This window comes from Poecilia mexicana, unplaced genomic scaffold (assembly GCF_051168715.1).
Source record: "Poecilia mexicana isolate PSO_F unplaced genomic scaffold, ASM5116871v1 scaffold_4, whole genome shotgun sequence".
NCBI classification, from domain to species: domain Eukaryota; kingdom Metazoa; phylum Chordata; class Actinopteri; order Cyprinodontiformes; family Poeciliidae; genus Poecilia; species Poecilia mexicana.
The window spans coordinates 23,631,512-23,644,638 of NW_028263373.1; the positions used below are offsets into that span (position 1 = coordinate 23,631,512).

Sequence of the window (13,127 nt, forward strand, 5' to 3'; positions counted from 1 at the left end):
GTTTAGTCATATCATCTGATATTAAATTAGATGATCTGATCAGTTACCTTTACACCTCTTACTTGAGTAATTATTAGATGGATACTTCTTACTTTTACTTGAGTAAAACTTTGTTGTAGTAGTGCTGCTACTCCTACTTGAGTCCAATTTTTGGGTACTCCACCCACCTATGCACCTACTTGTTACTTGTGAAATGACTTTGTGTAATGTTTGCCTTCCAGTAGTCATGGAGCATATTCTTTGTTCTCACTGCCATACTTCTGCTGTCAGAAACAGCACTTGCAGCTGGTGCATCTACATTGAATGTTGTGATTCTTCTTTACCTATACATTAAGTATCCATATCTTATGCACTGACATAAGACTCATGTTGTGTATCTCTAATTAAAAAAAAAACAACAACAAAAAAAAACATTAATTATGCTTAATTCTTTGAATGGAGATAGCTTTTACTTTCGCTGTTGATCATTTACCATAATACAGAAAATAAAGCTGGTTATTTTGTTGATTAGTACTGGTGGGTGTTATTTAACAGTAACATAAAAAAGGTAAAATTAAGTAAAATCACCATACAGTAACGTAAGTGATAAAATAATTCCGATAGCACCTGAATGTAACAAAACTGTCCCTTGTCTGAGGCGTGCATTGTGAATTTGAACAAACGGACCAATCAGAAGCCTCGCTAAGCGGAAGCAAGAAGGCGTTCCATCACTCCAAACCAATCAATACGCAGCTCTGTTGTTAGCCTTCATTTTTGAATTAAGCTCTAACAGAATACTGACAATTTCACTGAGGTAAATAAATGTAAGCAAACAGAAAAGCTTATTAGACTGACTGGTGCTGGAGCTTTTTTTGGGGAGAACCTTACGAACTGGTTTGAAGAGACGTTAAGAGGAGATAACGGAGTTCCATTTCGTTATCTTTGCAACTCAGCAGTTAGCTAAGTTAGCTAGAGACTTAATCGAAGGTAAGTTGTAGGTCTGCTTTTTATTCAGATTTAAGGAATTGAATCCGAATTTCATTTTCTATATAGCCGCTGACTAAGCATTAAACTTAATTACTTAGCATGCACAACTATTACCTCATGTTATTCTTATTTCTCTAGGCGTTTTATTCTAAAATGTATATATCTCGCCATTCTTTTCCCTCTCTATTTAAAGTTTACCAAATCAATTTATGAACTGCTGCAAAGCAAGGAACATCAGTGTTCTCCTCTTTTGTGTTTCTGCTCATTCCCTGAAAGGTTTGAACATCTCAGGTTTCCTGCCATGGCTGAAAGCAGCATGCTGACTTTGGGGCATGCCCGGAGTCTGCTGGTGGATTCTTCAGTCTATGACTCCAGGATTGTTGAAACCACTAAGGACCAGTGCTTCGTGGGGATGACCAGTGAAGTTGGGGAAGGTGAGTGAGAATTGGCAGCGGATGTTACTTATTCTAGTTCTGTTTTTCTCTCATATGTCTGGCATTTTATTTTTCTATTGTGCCGAGTGATGATCAGGACTGTCTCTCAGATTCCTGTCATATCCTGTATTTATCATACCCACTGTGTGATATGGGAATTTACAGAAACATTGAATAAGTAGAACTGTTAATGGTGTGTGAAAAGTGATTTAGAGATTTATGGTGCTTGTGGCTTTTAATAGGTGACATGTAGCAAAGATCCTGAAGTAGATTACTGCTCTACCAGCCATCACCTGCTGCCCTGACTTGTGTGTTCCTCAAACACCTTTGGCCCAGTTTTAGAATGATGTGTTAGAGATCCACGACATATAAGCATTAGGCATTTTGCAGTAAATCAACTGGTCACATGATAAATTAAAACAAGCTCAAAGATTTGTTTTTATCTTTTGTCTCTCTCTTTCTACCAAAAATTGGATGACTAAATTTTTCAGTCTAGTGCTTTGGTCTCAACTAGCCCCTTTTTTGAAGGACAGTTTTTTTTAGACTTCTTAACTTCTTGGACTCTCCAGAAAAACGTATTGTGACAGGCCTAATAAGCATCAACGTTGGTATTGGCTTGTTAGTAATTTTAACATATCATTCTAAAACTGGGCCAATATTGATGAACAAATATTATTTCCATATTGTTGTTTATGTCTGCTGTGATGCAGCACAGCACTGTGGGCTGAACAGAAGCAGAGAAGCCATGTTTGCAGGGGCGCACCGATTGCAGTTTTTTGACTGATTACAATCATTATCAAGCCTGATCTGCTGATTCAGATTCCACCCCCAAATATAGCGACAAAGGTGCTAAGTTGGCAACAGTATGGTGACTATTGATAATGCAGACATCACCTGGTGGTCGCCTCTGTCAGTCAGTCCTTTGTCATGACATAGTAAAAAGGGAGGGATGATTTTCAGACTTTTGCAGAGGTGGTTAAGAACAGGTTCATGTCTATCTGTTAAGGATGCAAGTTATCAATTGAGTTAATCTAAAGGTGACTTATTTTAGCGATCGGCTAATGATTAATTGATAAACGGCCATTTTCTTAAACGGAGATATATAAATAATATTGGCCTAGTTTATTAGTGAATCCTTAATACAATATAAAATAGAAATTTTAACAATATTGAGTAATATAAACAAGCAGTAAGAAAATACATGAAACTTAATGTAAAATTAATTATAAATGCAATTTGGTTAGGAATAAATTGGGACACATCGACATTTAACCCCAACTAAAGTCTCACATTGTGTAACAAATCAGCAGCACATGATCAGAACACTTACACAGCATTCTGAGGAGAGATTGCCCTGTTTGAGCCTCAGACATTTAGCTTGATGAAGTGAGAGAGAGTAAACATGGTTGGATATAAAGGGTTGAGATGACTTCAGCTGCTTATTAGTGTGGTAAGGGATTCAAACAGCCCCTAAAACAAACTGAAACCAGCCTATACACTATCCAAAAAATAGTCTGGTGGGCAGGTCTGACTGTTCAAGCAAGTTCACCCTGAAATCAGACAGCAAGTTGATAAAGGAAGTATTCAGAAGCACAGAAATGTGATAGACCCACAGCAAGTTTGAGCTACTTGACTTTAAATTTCATGCCTGTACAGTCAGAAAAAGACTAAGCAAGTTTATCTTTCATGAAAGGATGAACCAAATATAGTATTCTAGGAAGAGAATCTTATAGCAACCACCATCATTTAATCCACAGTGAATCAGAGGGTCCTTGTGGATTAAATTTGATATCTTCTGTCTAATGATTCAAGCTGAAGCATAACTGGGTCCTCCAGTGACCCAAATCAGTCCATTGTGGGTGGGCTGAGAATAAAGACAGCAGTCAGTCAACCAGGATCTTGATCTAGAAGGGGGACATGAAGCGGGGTGTACATGCAAGAATCCCTTCAAACATCCCACAGCTGACTGAGAGAACTGGGGCAGCTCCACACACTGAGGTTATTTCTACCTAACAGGTTAAAACTAGCTGGTAGAGTGTCCTAACTTTTTGCCTCTGCTAGAATAGACTTTATTTAACCCTTAACTGCCAGCAGAAAATCACTTACAGTTGTGGTCAAAAGTTTACATACACTTGTAAAAAAACATAATGTTATGGCTGTCTTGAGTTTTCAATAAGTTCTACAACTCTTATTTTTCTGTGATAGAGTGATCGGAACACATACATGTTTGTCACAAAAAACAGTCATAAAATTTGGTTCTTTCATAAATTTATTATGGGTCTGCTGAAAATGTCACCAAATCTGCTGGGTCAAAAATATAGATACAGCAACATTAGTATTTGGTTACATGTCCCTTGGCCATTTTCACGGCAACTAGGCGCTTTTGGTAGCCATCCACAAGCTCCTGGCAAGCTTCAGGTCGAATGTTTGACCACTCTTCTTGACAGAATTGGTGCAGTTCAGCTAAATGTGATGGTTTTCTTGCATGAACCTGTTTCTTTAGCACTGTCCACATGTTCTCAATGGGGTTTAAGTCAGGACTTTGGGAAGGCCATTCTAAAACCTTAATTCTAGCCTGGTTTAGCCATTCCTTTACCACTTTTGATGTGTGTTTTGGGTCATTGTCTTGTTGGAACACCCAACTGCGCCCAAGACCCAACCTTCGGGCTGATGGTTTTAAGTTTTCCTGCAGAATTTGGAGGTAATCCTCCTTCTTCATTATCCCATTTACTTTCTGCAAAGAACCAGTTCCACTGGCAGCAAAACATCCCCAGAGCATAATACTACCACCACCATGCTTGACAGTAGGCATGGTGTTCCTGGGATTAAAGGCCTCACCTTTTCTCCTCCAAACATATTGCTGGGTGTTGTGGCCAAACAGCTCAATTTTTGTTTCGTCTGACCAGAGAACTTTCCTCCAGAAGGTTTTATCTTTGTCCATGTGATCAGCAGCAAACTTCAGCCGAGTCTTAAGGTGCCTTTTCTGGAGCAAGGGCTTCTTTCTTGCACGGCAGCCTCTCAGTCCATGGCGATGTAAAACACGCTTGACTGTGGAGACTGACACCTGTGTTCCATCAGCTTCCAAATCCTTGCAGACCTGCTTCTTGGTGATTCTTGGTTGACTCTTGACCATCCTGACTAGGGCTGAAACGATTCCTCGAATGATTCGAGTACCTCGATTACTAAAATTCCTCGAGGAAAATTTACCTGCCTCGAAGCTTCGTTAATTTATGTTTTATTAGTTAGCGCACCGTGTTCCGGCCGGGACTTCATTTGCGTTGCGCAGAGCTCTCACTTCCGCCTCTGAGTTGTTGACAAAAGCTAAGTCTCAGCGGCATAAAGTCCAATCTTCAAGATTGGCCCGTGGGGATTTTATTGATTGATGATAATGCCCGACTTTTTATCGTTTTTGGGGTACCAATAAGCATCCTTAAAATGACTGGGGGAATGCCTGGAGTACGGCAGCATTTCTCCTCCGGGGCTGCTGGTTGAAAGCGAACGGCGGGAAGAGCGCTGAGGTGAGCGGATAGCCTGAACAGGGCGGGCGGCTGAGTAGCTGATGCTTACCGTGTAAATGTAGCTTTACCGAAGAACCGCACAATAAATTTCATGTCCCGGTCTGAAGAAACGGGTGGCGGAGCGCATCGTACATGGCTGGTAGATGAGTTTCTGAGTGTGACCAGTGAAGGTGTCGTAAATATCCCGTATTGCTTCCCCCGTGTTCGTCCCCCGGTCTAACGGTTCGTCAGTCCGCTGGTCTATTTCCTCCCCTCCACCCCATCTTACGTTCGTTCATTCGCCCTCTCCTCCCACTCCAGGCGGCATTTCCCGTATTTTCAAACCCAAAGCGTGACAGGTTAGGTGGCAAGGTGAGTTTAATTAATCTATTAAACTCACTGAAGATGAATACATAAACTAAAAGCTGGATTGTAGACATTTTTATAAGCACATTTGTGAGCCTGCCTCTTTGTTATTAAATTCAATATAATTTCAGATTTTTCTATAACTTTTCTTCTGGTTAACTTAGAAAGTGAGCTATTATTGTTACAGGTTAGTTTTCTAAACTACAAAAAAGCAACTGTTAGGGATGCTCAAATATGAAAAATTGGACTGATATTGATATCTGATAGTAACACTGGTATTATGCCAGATTTACCAATATTTCATTTTATAATTTTTTTTATCCGATTACTCGATTAATCGTAAGAATAATCGATAGATTACTCGATTACTAAAATATTCGTTTACAACAGCCCTAATCCTGACCAATCTCCTCTCGGCAGCATGTGATAGCTTGCGTTTTCTTCCTGATCGTGGCAGTGACACAACTGTTCCATGCACTTTATACTTGCGTATAATTGTCTGCACAGTTGCTCTTGGGACCTGTAGCTGCTTTGAAATGGCTCCAAGTGACTTCCCTGACTTGTTCAAGTCAATAATTCGCTTTTTCAGATCCACACTGAGTTCCTTTGACTTTCCCATTGTAGCTTTTGTAGCTGAGTCTAATCACTGGGTCAAATGAGCCCTATTTAAATGGGCTCATGAGAAGTCAACAGCTGTAGTCAATCAGAATCACTTACAAGAAGTGAAGAGGCCATGACATGAAGCTAATTTGATTGACACAACTCGCTACATCACCAAAATTGACAAATTTTGTTGCTGTATCTATATTTTTGACCCAGCAGATTTGGTGACATTTTCAGCAGACCCATAATAAATTTATGAAAGAACCAAATTTTATGACTGTTTTTTGTGACAAACATGTATGTGTTCCGATCACTCTATCACAGAAAAATAAGAGTTGTAGAACTTATTGAAAACTCAAGACAGCCATAACATTATGTTTTTTTACAAGTGTATGTAAACTTTTGACCACAACTGTACATGCCAGTCTTTGAGGACACTATTGTCCTCGTGGCAGTTATGGGGGTGCAGTGATTTATCAATGCCGATTTCCTTAATTTTGGGAGATCTGTGATCGGGCGATTTTTACATATGAAACCGATCTTATCCACCGATGTTATCTGGCTTGGCAAAGGTCGAAGAATCAACCACTGTCCTCTTTTGCTTTCCGGGGGGAAAAGTTTGACTGACAGACCAGCCCCCCAAGTTATGTCTGCATGTTTACAATTAACAATAGTGACCTCACTGTAACCAATTCAACAACTTTCTTGCTATATTGAGCAACATTTCAGACAAAAAAAAAATTTATATTGACCAAAATCGGAATCAGTAGGTTAAGCTTTTTAAAAGATCGGTAATTGGTGATCGACCTGAAAACTGCAATCGGTGCACCCCTAGTTATGGGGTTAATTAAATATCAACAATCTGTGTGGAAGTGCTTATTTTGAAATTTGAGAATATTTAAATGGATCTTCTAAAACATGAAGCATTAAGTTTGATCTGTTGATGGCAATACTAGAAGTGAAGATTCAGCTTCCCCAGGTTGTCATTACAATAAGTTGATTTTTGCTTGTCTATGTTTCTTTGAAGTTTTCCATTTATGGACAGAATTTTTGTCATTTTGTCTTCGCTCCAATTGATTGGTCCTTGTTTGTTACTTTGATAGAAAATGGTTGAATATAGGGCTGTTGTAAACGAATATTTTAGTAATCGAGTAATCTATCGATTATTCTTACGATTAATCGAGTAATCGGATAAAAAAAATTATAAAATTAAATATTGGTAAATCTGGCATAATACCGGTCGGTGTTACTATCAGTCCAATTTTTCATATTTGAGCATCCCTAACAGTTGCTTTTTTGTAGTTTAGAAAACTAACCTGTAACAATAATAGCTCACTTTCTAAGTTAACCAGAAGAAAAGTTATAGAAAAATCTGAAATTATATTGAATTTAATAACAAAGAGGAAGGCTCACAAATATGCTTATAAAAAATGTCTACAATCCAGCTTTTAGTTTATGTATTCATCTTCAGTGAGTTTAATAGATTAATTAAACTCACCTTGCCACCTAACCTGTCACGCTTTGGGTTTGAAAATACGGGAAATGCCGTCTGGAGTGGGAGGAGAGGGCGAATGAACGAACGTAAGATGGGGTGGAGGGGAGGAAATAGACCAGCGGACTGACGAACCGTTAGACCGGGGGACGAACACGGGGGGAAGCAATACGGGATATTTACGACACCTTCACTGGTCACACTCAGAAACTCATCTACTAGCCATGTACGATGCGCTCCGCCACCCGTTTCTTCAGACCGGGACATGAAATTTATTGTGCGGTTCTTCGGTAAAGCTACATTTACACGGTAAGCATCAGCTACTCAGCCGCCCGCCCTGTTCAGTCTATCCGCTCACCTCAGCGCTCTTCCCGCCGTTCGCTTTCAACCAGCAGCCCCGGAGGAGAAATGCTGCCGTACTCCAGGCATTCCCCAGTCATTTTAAGGATGCTTATTAGTTCCCCAAAAACGATAAAAAGTCGGGCATTATCATCAATCAATAAAATCCCCACGGGCCAATCCTGAAGATTGGACTTTATGCCGCTGAGACTTAACTTTTGTCAACAACTCAGAGGCGGAAGTGAGAGCTCCGCGCAACGCAAATTAAGTCCCGGCCGGAACACGGTGCGCTAACTAATAAAACATAAATTAACGAAGCTTCGAGGCAGGTAAATTTTCCTCGAGAAATTTTAGTAATCGAGGTACTCGAATCATTCGAGGAATCGTTTCAGCCCTAGTTGAATATTAATTTTGCTTCTGCTCTTTCTCAGATATGTTGCCCAAAGTGGAGACACGAGTTATTCTGGTGGGAGAAGCGGGCAGAAATGAAGCTCTTGTCAAAGCCCTGCAGGTACATCAATCCTTTTTCCATTCAGTGATCATGGAATGGAGTGCATTCAGAATGCATCATCTGAATACATTCAGATGATCATCGATCTCCCAAAATGAAGAAAATTGTCACCGATAAATCGGTGAACCCCTTGTATATATATATATGTGTGTAGACCTGTCACGATAACACATTTTGCTGGGTGATTGTCTTAAAAATTATTGCAATAAACAATAATATTGTTTGAAGACCATTTTAAACTGATGTAATGGTAATGATATAATAATGCATGTGATATCCTGCCAAACATAGATACACTTTATTTTCAAAAAATCACTAAACACTGGAAGTGGTAAACAAAATAAACAAAACAACCAAAAATAAAATGGGCTCTCAGTCTCCGTTAACAAAAATGCACTTGAATAAAAACTAAACACAACATAAAACCAAAGTGGAAATAAAACTATATTCAACCAAAAGAGTACAGATTACGAAGTCTGTACACTATCTTGCCCTTCAATAATCATTAGATTTAGATAGAGAACATGGGCATATTCGACATCCTGATCTCATAGTTCACTCCTCTCTTAAGCCCAGTTCACACTGCACAATTTATTTTACCCTGATTTTGCCCTTATGACAATTTTAGAACGCCAACGATCATCCTGTAGTGTGTGGTGTGTTACGACTGATTGGGTTGGTAGAACGTCGTGGCTGCTCTGATCTAAATCAGGCATATTCAACATGTTTGATTGTCTTGGCCAGTTTATCACTGCAGCGTGTGGGGTTTTCCCTGACTGGGAGCGAGGACGCAGCCTGTTGAATGTGACAAGTAGCCAATCAGAAAGCGCAGAATCCCTTTGCGCCTTCTGAAGGGAAAACACAGAGGAGAATCCCAAACAGCTGACACAGCGCAACGACAGTCCAGCGGACATCGGAGACGATATGTGGAAACAATATTAATGTTTATTCAACATTTCGTGAGAGGAATATCCACAGAAATGACAAGGAGAGGAGTTGGAGTGAAATTGTTACCACAGTTGATAAACCCGGTAACTTTTCAGCTGTTCATCGTTAACGTGACATAAATAGCCAGCCAATATCACAAAAGGTAGAATTCCTTCAATGAGGTAATAAGGCAATACATCACCGGCGTTCGTTTACTTTAAATTCACGTCTGATTTTCTGTCTGAACTCTGAATGTCGGTGAGAGAAATCGGTTCGTGTGTGGTGTGTAGCTCTTGCTGTGTGGCGGGACATCATACCCAGCACGAGTGAACCAGATCGAACCTGTAATACTTATTACTCTCAGGTTTTGAAAATGGGCAGACGATCGGCCGACAATTCTAAAATTGCATAGTGCGAGCTGGGCTTTACACTAAGGAAATGAGGAAGGGAGGGGTCAGTGAAGAGCACCAGAGTTGAGCCTTTTTTTCATTTAATGTTATCAATAGAATGGGGAAAAGGGCAGGAAGAAACGAGAAAGCTGATAAATTAAAATGAGGTCGATAATTTTCATTTACCGTGCGATTAATTGATTTATTGTTTATCGTGACAGGCCTATTATTGTTTTGACACAAATAAGTACACTTTTGGTGTGTTTCCATTATTCTGTCCTGAAGCTTTACTTAACCTAACCTCCTCCATTGCCAAATGGAGGAGGTTAGTCTAATGTCTAGTTTGGTCCTAGCAGAGTTGGGTGTGTCTCCATTAGCAGTTTCTTCCTCTCTATGTGGGGATGAGTATAGGCAGGAACGTGGGTGGGTCGTGAGCGTGCAGGAGCTGAGCTTGTTGCTCTGATGATGTCATTTTACAAGTGTACCCTTAGGCAACCAGTTTCTCCAAAATCTCTTGGTCCATCTGTTTGTTGCAGGTTGCTCCATCCAGTTGATATTGTATTTGCTCTTCCTAATTCATAAAAAGATTTGGCCTTCCAGGTCTAACCATGCTATGATCAGTTTGGTTGAGATGGTGAGACGGGTCAACTAAAGCAGTCTCAATACCGAGCTACTTCCAGTTTTGTACCCCCCTGCCCACATAGTTGTCCCGCTGTGCAGGATCCACTAATGGAGAATCTGGCTGGGACTGACAGAGGGAGAACTGGTGAAAGCCACAGCTATGGAGAAAGGGCTGTAGTTATCTTGAACCCTTATTCTCCTTTGGTTTGGCTGCTTATGCTTCTATGGAAATCACTTCACACTGAAACAGAGAAGGTTGCCCAACTTGCTGGTCCTCTGTGGTTCCCCCCAGCTTGTATTTGTTGCAGATTGTAAGGTAGAAAGGAAAGCCAGACCATGGCTAAGGTTTTTATTTTTTTGCAGTTTATTCTCAGGTTTGTTCTCAGCAGACCCAAGAACAAATCGGCATCTGTCCCTTTTCTCCACCTCCCTCCTGAGGCTTTGAACATCATATACATTTTTAACAGGATGATCTTTTGCTCTTCGTCCATCCTCCTTCAGGTGTGTGATATTTGTTTGAAGACACCATCTTTAAACTTTGCAAGGACAAAGATTCCGCCCCATCTTCTTAGACCTGCCCCTCACTGTGTCCAGAAATCCACCCCTCATTGTGTTTTTGTCCCCACATGGTGGTAATTTGTATGCATTTGTCCTTTCCCTTCTGCAATTTTCTCTCAGCTTTCATATTTGCCCATCTTTTGTGGTGATCTTTTTTTTTTTTTTCTTTAAATGCCAGTGTTTGACCTCCATGTCCTGCTGGTTGGTTTTTTTCCAGGCCATCACAGTAATGGAGGTACCTGTGGTAAAGATAAGAGAAGGCGAGGCAGATTCCGAGGAGAAAATGATGATAAAATCTATAGTCACTATGGTACAGTACAGTGTCTGCCTTCCTGTGTGAATGACTGTCTGACACTTTGATGGGACGTTGGAACATGCTGCATGACCCTTAATTCACACTGGTTACTCATTCAATCACTCTGCATGATTAACTTACTGATGCTGAACAGATTTATTGGTGAATATTTAAAATTAGGTCTGTACACTTACAACCAAGTCCAAAGCAACTTTTGAACATTTTTTAAAAGAAAACCTGAGCAGAAATGATTTCCAATTATGGTGTCAGTGTTTGCCTGTGTTTAGGTACAAATGAAAAACCCCATATGACAGGGCAATGTGTCAAACACCAAATTCATCGTAAGTGGTAGTCCACATTTTTGTTCAGTTTAGATCTCTTGAGCTGCAACTTACCATGAAATGATTTTAATTTTAAAAATCTACATTTTAAAGCTGCCAGTGACAAGTTTTCATACTGAGTTTAAGTGACTAATTTACTCTCATAAAGAAAATTTATTCATGTCAAACTTTCAGGTTTATTACGACAAAAACATAATGTTAACATGTATATTTGAGATAAATACCTCTCCATTCCACTCATTATGTGGCTATTGGACCGCTGTTGTATTAGTCCAGGCACTTTAAAAGCATTGAATATTTATTTTATGTTATACATTTTTAATTGCCAATTTTTTAAGAATCATTTTTCACTCAGAATATTATATATGTATGTGTGTATGTATTTCCGTGCATGTACGTACGTGTGTGTGTGTACATATTAGGGCTGTTGTAAACGAATATTTTAGTAATCGAGTAATCTATCGATTATTCTTAAGATTAATCGAGTAATTGGATAAAAAAATTTATAATATAAAATATTGGTAAATCTGGCATAACACCGGTGTTACTATCAGATATCAATATCAGTCCAATTTTTCATATTTGAGCTTCTCTAACAGATACTTTTTTGTAGTTTAGAAAACTAACCTATAATAATAATAATAATAATAGCTCACTTTCTAAGTTCACCTGAAGAACAGTTATACAAAGATCTGAAATTATATTCAATTTCATAATAAAGAGGCAGGCTCACAGATACGCTTATAAAAAATGTCTGTTCTCCAGCTTTTAGTTTATGTATTCATCTTCAGTCAGTTTAGTACAGGGGTTGAAAACCTGCAGCTTGAGAGCCGCATGCGCCTCTTTAGCGCTGCCCTTGTGGCTCCCTGGAGCTTTGAAAATGGAAATAGATTGGGGTGGGAAATAAATTTTTTGTTTTAATATGGTTTCTGTAGGAGAACAAACATGACACAATCATACCTAATGTTTTCCAATGCTATAAAAATGTGTAGAATAAATATAAAATTTCAACATTTCTGTCAACAAAGATTTGCGTCATAGCCTGTGACACGTTTCTTTCAGCTGGGTGGGGTGTGAGGAAGGGGGCTGTGGTGGGCCATTGTAACAAGGCGGCCGTTTGCGGTTGGATTTTACGGTGCAGAAGATTATGAGAGGTAGAGTAAGGTGGAAACAGCAGTTGGTTTATTCTCCTCACAGCATCAACACACACCCTCAATAACAATCAATCCTCACACAGGTGAAACTACAGGCTTAAATAGTCTCAGCTGTGTTGGACCCAACCACCTCCAATTCACAGGGGGATCTCGCTTAACAAATCTCCACCTATTTAAATAAACTACACTTTATTAAATATAAACATTTAAATTTACTTTTTATAACTATTTTATATTTCATCTTACACCAAATGAAACACCACAAAAAACCCATAAACAATTATCTCCCCACACTTTTCAATGGCCTCTCCTGGAACCTATAAATGGTGTCTGGACCCCCGGGGTTGTATTTGTCCAAACACCCTGGAGAGGACACAGAAAAGACGGGTGAGTCACTTAATATCAGCACTCCACACCTAACAGATTATGCACAAACATTTGCTCAGTTTTACCCACCAGTAGCTCATTGCTCTGAGTAACAATTATCCTCCCTCCACAGGCAACCACCTCACTTTCCAACGAGGAGCAGCTGTGCAGAGCCCAGAACAAAAGGCTACATGCTAATTACTAAAATATTCAATAAATACAATTAAAACTTCTCGTGTGCAAATTGTTATGTGCAAATCTCTGCTTA

The 13,127-nt window shown here is 39.5% G+C and overlaps 1 protein-coding gene across 3 annotated transcripts in view; it reads left to right on the top strand.

Moving 5' to 3' along the window:
- ect2 (epithelial cell transforming 2) overlaps window positions 1-13,127 on the top strand; it is a 61,167-nt gene continuing 48,040 nt past the window's right edge. Inside the window, exons 1-4 of one of the 3 annotated variants that reach the window (XM_088005106.1) lie at window positions 1-966; window positions 1,243-1,400; window positions 8,129-8,208; window positions 10,921-11,013. In XM_088005106.1, the coding sequence (XP_087861232.1) occupies window positions 1,268-1,400; window positions 8,129-8,208; window positions 10,921-11,013 (306 nt within the window). In that variant the 5' untranslated portion in view covers window positions 1-966; window positions 1,243-1,267. The remainder of the gene's footprint in view (window positions 967-1,242; window positions 1,401-8,128; window positions 8,209-10,920; window positions 11,014-13,127) is intronic. The other 2 variants (XM_088005104.1, XM_088005105.1) reach the window with 2 other exon arrangements.